Source organism: Pygoscelis adeliae, unplaced genomic scaffold (assembly GCF_000699105.1).
Source record: "Pygoscelis adeliae isolate BGI_AS28 unplaced genomic scaffold, ASM69910v1 Scaffold402, whole genome shotgun sequence".
Classification (NCBI taxonomy): domain Eukaryota; kingdom Metazoa; phylum Chordata; class Aves; order Sphenisciformes; family Spheniscidae; genus Pygoscelis; species Pygoscelis adeliae.
Window position 1 is genome coordinate 3,921,716 of NW_008824411.1, and position 6,364 is coordinate 3,928,079.

At 36.9% G+C, this 6,364-nt stretch overlaps 1 protein-coding gene across 1 annotated transcript in view; it reads right to left on the reverse strand.

Moving 5' to 3' along the window:
* The window catches only part of RGS21 (regulator of G-protein signaling 21), a 6,144-nt gene extending 81 nt beyond the window's left edge, over window positions 1–6,063 (reverse strand). The window contains exons 1-4 of the mRNA XM_009320593.1: window positions 6,053–6,063; window positions 2,508–2,584; window positions 1,104–1,270; window positions 1–117 (exon numbers count right to left, since the gene is read on the reverse strand). The exon at window positions 1–117 is cut by the window's left edge and continues 81 nt beyond it. Of these exons, the coding sequence (XP_009318868.1) occupies window positions 1–117; window positions 1,104–1,270; window positions 2,508–2,584; window positions 6,053–6,063 (372 nt within the window). The remainder of the gene's footprint in view (window positions 118–1,103; window positions 1,271–2,507; window positions 2,585–6,052) is intronic.
* Between the last annotated feature and the right edge of the window lie 301 nt (window positions 6,064–6,364).

Consider the following 6,364-nt stretch of genomic DNA (forward strand, 5'->3'; position numbering starts at 1 on the left):
GAAAGAGTCCTTTGCCATGAGACTATAGATTAACCTCTGAGCATCATCAAAGCAGCTGAGGGTGGGCTCAGAGATATTCCGAGAGATGTGGGTTTTGGTATGGATGTCTATATTAATCTGTAGGAAGAAAGGAGGCATAAAACCAATGTCAGTTTGATTGGAAAGCTGAGGTCTGTTTGTGTACAGGACACAGTCCGCGTTTGAATTTCCTCCCAAATACCCTGGCTGATGCAAATAAGCAGGAAGGTCATCCCTTCATTTTCTAGCATACTGAATTCTTAATTTTATTTGGCTCTTAAAAAGATGGCATCAGTGAAAGAAAGAAGAGAAAAACTTGCTTCTGATTATCTCATCTTTTTCCCAAAGCAAATCCTATGAAGCAACCATTACCAAAGAGTAAATTAGAGATGAAGGTACTCAGCATCATTTTAGGTTTTGGCCCTATGTATTTTGTAAGGATTTTTTGTTTTTAATAATAATAAAATGGATTTCAATCATATGTAAGACATGGGGACATTCAAAGCACACTCACTATCAAAGGCAAAAACATCAGTATAAAAGTTTGTTAGGGAGTAGAATGTGAACAATAATTAATTAGCAATTTGTTCCTTCACAGTAAGCATTTTTAAAATAATGATAAAATTGAATGCTGTGATGGAAATTTTTGCAAGTTTGCATTTTAATTTTCATCATGCCAAAAATACCTGTGCAAAAGAACAAATACAATCATTAACATTCCAATATACTGGTACCTAAATACGGAGAAAATGGTGCTTATTGCATTATAAAAATGGTTAGAGAAAACAAAATATATTGAACATTTCCTTAAATCTTAAGGTAGAAATTTCAGAAGGTGAAATAAACCCATGCCCTGTGTGAAGAATGTATTTAAAGTATAAACCATAAGAAGTCTTTGTTTGCTTGTCCACACTCTGTGTGGACAGAGTTCCACACAGTGTTTTCTACCTGGTAAATAATTGACATGAAAATGGAAGTACAGCCACGTTGAACTGCATTTTCTGTCATTCCTGTGAGTTTGGATCTGAACTTTCCACTTGATTCCCATCCTCAGTACGCAAAATACACGCAAAAAACTATTTTACCTCCTTTGGAGCATCAGCTTGTATAAAGTCAGAATAAATCCTTTGGGCTTTTGAGGCAATCTTAGTAAAGGACTTGGTTTTCTTGAAGTCCTCGCAGGCCAGCCAGAACTCCACGTTCTCCTCACTGAATTCTGACTTCAAAAATGTCCTAAAAGCTGCTAAGCCATCTGGGGAAAAATGCAGGAGATGGTGGGTAGAGGAAAACTGAAAGACCAATGCAGATTATGTGTATGTATATACACAGGTGTGTGTGTATATATGCAGTATATATAGTGTAACTTCTGTGTCTGATACTGTTTTGCCTGTAGCCAGCAGTTAGTCTTAAGAGGCTGTTGTGGGAGAAATAAATAGGAGATGAAACTAGCGATGATAAGGTGACTAAGAAAGTTCTTTCAGAGAGTTACTAATTGAGGAATGCTTCCAATACCTGCCTGCTGTGGTTTAGTCTCTCTAGCACTGATACACTGGTCAAAAGGGGATCCTGGAGATTTTGGTCTTTAGGAGGATTTGTAGTGACTAGGATTTGAGGCTGACCCCTGGTCTAAGAAGCAAGCAGAAAATTAAGTCATATTGTGGTAGTGTGCTCCTCTCCAAGCTGAGGTTAGCCTGCCTAAATAGCGCTTCCATCTCCTTTCAAGTAATGGTTAAGACTTGGATGAAGAGATGGACTCTTTGTCACTTCTTTGTTCAGCTTTTTTTTGCACTTTTAGGAGAAAAAAATGTAACAAAGAAAGGTTTGTTTGGAAGAAATTGTTTTAAAATTAACCCAAATCACAAGCTCTTAGAAAAGAAAGCTGACAGCGCCCAAATTCAGTTGCATCAGTCAAGTTAATACTATTCAGAAACAGTGTGGAGGCACCCCAGGGTCCAGGCCACAAAGTTACTGCAGGAAAATGGGGCAGGGGCAAGCAAATTTTTAAGTTACATGTGATTTGGGGTTTCAGGTCAGTAGGAAAGGGATTGCTTGGAGAAGTGACTTTGGATATGTTAGAAATCATCTTTTTTTGTTTGACTGAAAGTCAATGCACAACATGTATATTTCTTTGTAACAGGAATACCTAAGAAAAGGTTTGTGGTATTTTTATTTAAAAAAATAGGAGAAACAGAACCATTGCACAGAGTCTAACAACAGTTATCTTCATAAAACAAAACTCTTTCAGAGCACTTCGGCCTTCTTAAATGTCCCTTAAGCATTGGCCAGAAGGTATACTGTGCTTGCAGCTTGGAGAAACATGCCCCCTCTGCCTTTCAGCACAGCAGCTCACATGCCTCCAGCAGTAGCGCTGGTGTGGTTGAAACCCCGTGGAGAGTTGAACTGGAGAGCAGTGTGAAAACCTGACAGCAATGTTTGTGAACTGGGTTGACACACGTTTTTAAAAAAAATATTTTTCACTTACTTCTTACCTTTATTAGCTAGTAGTGTATCCACAGACTCAGACCAGGCCATTGTTTCCCCAGCGTTTGACCTGTGGAAACAACATCTATCCTTGAAAATGGCATTGTGATTTTTTTGCCTGTGCAGTCTGTGGTAGCTAGTCTATTATTTGGCTATCTCCTTGAGGGAGCAGGGTAATTCACGTTACCCTATGCACTGAATAACAGAAAGTCAACAAAAAGTGTGACACATTTTTTTTTAGAGTGTAGAGAACCATATAGACTCAAAGTACAGCGTTATTTGACATTGGCAACTTGATTATTCATCCAGGAGATAGTAGTAATGCTTGCAATTGGTTGAACTGTGATACAAGCATAGGAAGGATATTAACGTTCTAGAGCACGTACTGAATTTCTTCTCGAGTTCAAATGGATTAACCATTAATTTATAGGACACTTTTTGCTTGGAATGAGTAGAATTATCTAAAACGTTACCGTGCTAACAGTGGTAGGATAAATGGGCATTATTTCAGTTTCTCAGTGGTATAAAAAATTGAGTAAATTCATAGTTTTGGCTTTTCCTTGTAACTTGCTGTAGGCTGCTGTTTGTTAGAAATGAGACATGGAACTAAACGGACCCTTGCTCTTACAAGGCCTGGGCGCTCTGAAGATGTCCAAGCTGGTTCAGAAGCAAGGCTTAGTGTGCAGGCTAACAGAGGGCCGCTGCACGATCTGACAGGCAAAAGGATGTCAGATAAGGGAACTGCATGCTAAGTGTGTACAATATTTTTTTTCTTGTAACTTGGGAAGGACGGTCATATTTAATTTAGTCCGTGAGTACATAGATAAAAGAAACCTGTCTTTTATTCCTGCAAAATTATGTTTTGAGGCAAATTACCATTGTATGAGTTTTTAATTTAAACATCCAGCAGAGAAAAAGAACCTCCTTTACCAGCATTATTGTTATCGCTTGCACTTTTTGTCACGAAACCTTGGAAGAATATGATTTCTTGAAAATGAAACATTTTGTGGAAATGTCAGACACACGTGGAGATGTCAGCATGTGCCTACCTGCTTTCCTGCATGCCAGTTTTTCTATTTGATTTTCTTAGGTTTTTGGCAGTCGGTCAGTTTGCAGCCTCAGGCATTCCCAAATGAACATTAGTCTCATATCTACCATTTGGTGATAAGCAGGAATAAATCTGTTTGGTTATCTAGCTCATATTTTGTTTTAGAATAAGGAGCATACTTCTTCAATAAACCTCGATTCAGTGGTTTGTAACTGAATTTTTTTTGAAATAGTTTTTTTTAAGGAAAATTTTGAAAAAAAATTCAGATCTTACAAATTATCTCAGCCAAAATATTTGAGCTAGACATTTCAAGTGTTAATCGGTTCTTCTTGTAATCTCTAAAGACAGGCAGTAAAAGATGAAGAATTTCGTTGAGCTGATACCTATTATGTACCCAGAACAGACCCAGTAGAAGGTTTTATCCCAACTTCAATGCCTATTAATTTTTTTAAACATAAATGTTTAAAGGGAATGAAGAATGTTTTACTAGCATTTTGCATTTGTGAAAGATCTTGAAATAAATAGTTCAAAGTGCAAGGTCAGAGCAGAGTAAGTAATTGATTCCCCCCCCCTGCCCCAGTTTGGATACAGATTTTTTTGTAAGGAGACAAGGAGATGCGTCAACTCTAGAATACCTGCAAGAATGCCTGGAGAGGTAGGTAATAATTAAATAGATCGGTATCTCACGTTGCTTTTGTTGAACTGTTACATTTTATACAAATAGTAGAGATGTATTAACCAGACAAAGAGAGAGGAAACCAACTTTCTAATCCTCCGGGTATGTATCTTGCATAGGTTATGGTAGCCAGGGGGATTTGAAACTGAATTTACATTCTATGTGAATGTAGTAGTCTCTTGACATCTTGGCAGCTCTGGAATGATTTGTGTGCATCTTCTCTCTCATTTGGTGGTAAGAAAGGAGAAATTGGAAAATTTGGAAATATTTTGTTTTGTTTTAGTGCAAAATCAAAACAAATTCCAGGAATTTTGATGGAAACAGAAATCTTATTTTCTGACTAGACCCTGTTTCCGTTCGAAAAACCTCACAACTTAATTTTCATGGAGGTTAGTCATTCTGCATGGAAAGGTTTTTCTTAGTTGGTCTTTCTGGTTTCAGACATGCAAACTCATGGGGTGTAATTCTTTTCTACCTCATGCCTAGGTCTTATATTCACATCCCTTAGGGAGGACAGGAGTTCATCCTAACTAAAAGTAGAGCAGGTCATCCTTGGCTCAGCAAAGCATCACAAGCCACAGACACCGTCCACAATACTGAGGGGTGGGAAATTTGGGTGAGTAGAAAACAGGGTGGAAAAGGCTCTACTAAAACACAGCACCTGCCTGCACATGCTGTGCTGCTCTCTCCTCTAGGCTAGCGTAGTAAAAGCATGTATTCTCAAGGCTGACAAGATGCCCATCCATCAGGACAGCATTTTAAAGTAACCTTTGAAGTGAAGTTCACTACGCCTTTTTCTGTCTGACCAACTGGTGTCTGAAATCACCTATGGAAAGACCTTTATGCTGACTACTGACTTTCTGCCACTGCATATACTAACTTAAAAAATAGGTATTTTAGGATCTAAAAGGTTCTGGACTCTGATAAATGGACCAAACGCTTTGTTCTGTATAAAATATTACAGGTCGTCTTAATTTACAAAAAAACCCCAACCCTAGAATTCTGTAAAAAATATTTGATATTCCTAAGGGGACTCTGAGAGCTCAACTGTCAAAACCCTGCTCTAAAGTATACAGGTTAGTTTGACAGCTGTATTCCACAGCTATTTCTCAGCATCACCAGGAATAGTATTTTCTAGTTGTAAATTTATAAAGAGATTATATGATAGTGTCATCATATTACATAGCTGTAGTTATAATTATTACAATAGATTGTGGTATTGACATCTTTAACAAGCAAGCTTTTTTGGTAGCTGTCAGTTTACTTGTATCCAGACTGCACAAAACTATATTTAAATAAAAAGAATAAAATTATGCGTATTTATACATACATGCACACATACGTGAGTGAAACTGGAGCGCAAATATAGTCAGTCTGTATTGAAAACATAAATGAAAACTAAACGTAGCATTATATAGTACTTTGTGAGATATCATGTGCTGATGGAATTAATCAGACTGTTTTAGTAACTGTAATAATCAAAAATATAACAAATTTTCAGGTTGTTCAGTAAATATTTACTAGCTTTCTTGTCAAACAAAAAAGCAAAATGAAAGACCAGGATAAAACAGACAGCATGAACCTAATTCTGCTTCTCTTCCTTATGGGTAATATTATTTGTTTTAATATATACTTATCACTCAGAGAATTATCTCACTGACCTCATGGGATTTACTTGAATGGGAATGGCAAGCAGAACTGACAACAAGGAATCAAAATAATCATATCTGCTTCAAAAGGGGAAGGAAAAGCTGTCTAGATTATTCAAAAGTTGATCATCCCATCCCATAGATCTCCTATGATTAAAATAGCCATAAACAACAACTCACTTCACCGGCATTTTTTGTTCCACTGTCTGACTGGCACAGGTAGGGCAGAATTTCTTTTTCTGACTGATCTTCAAGCTGAAGGTAATGTGACAGCAGGAACAATACCATTAGCATGTGAATAACCAAACAGTACAATGCAAATTGACAAACTGTTTTTAACACTTCCTTTAAAATTATTTCTTTCAGAAACATGGCTTGTTTTTTAACAGTGGCCATTCTATTTAATTAAAAACAATTTATATGCAAATATATCTCAATAAATATTTATGTTCTGAACAAAATGTTAACAGAGAAATCATCTTGTGATTTTTT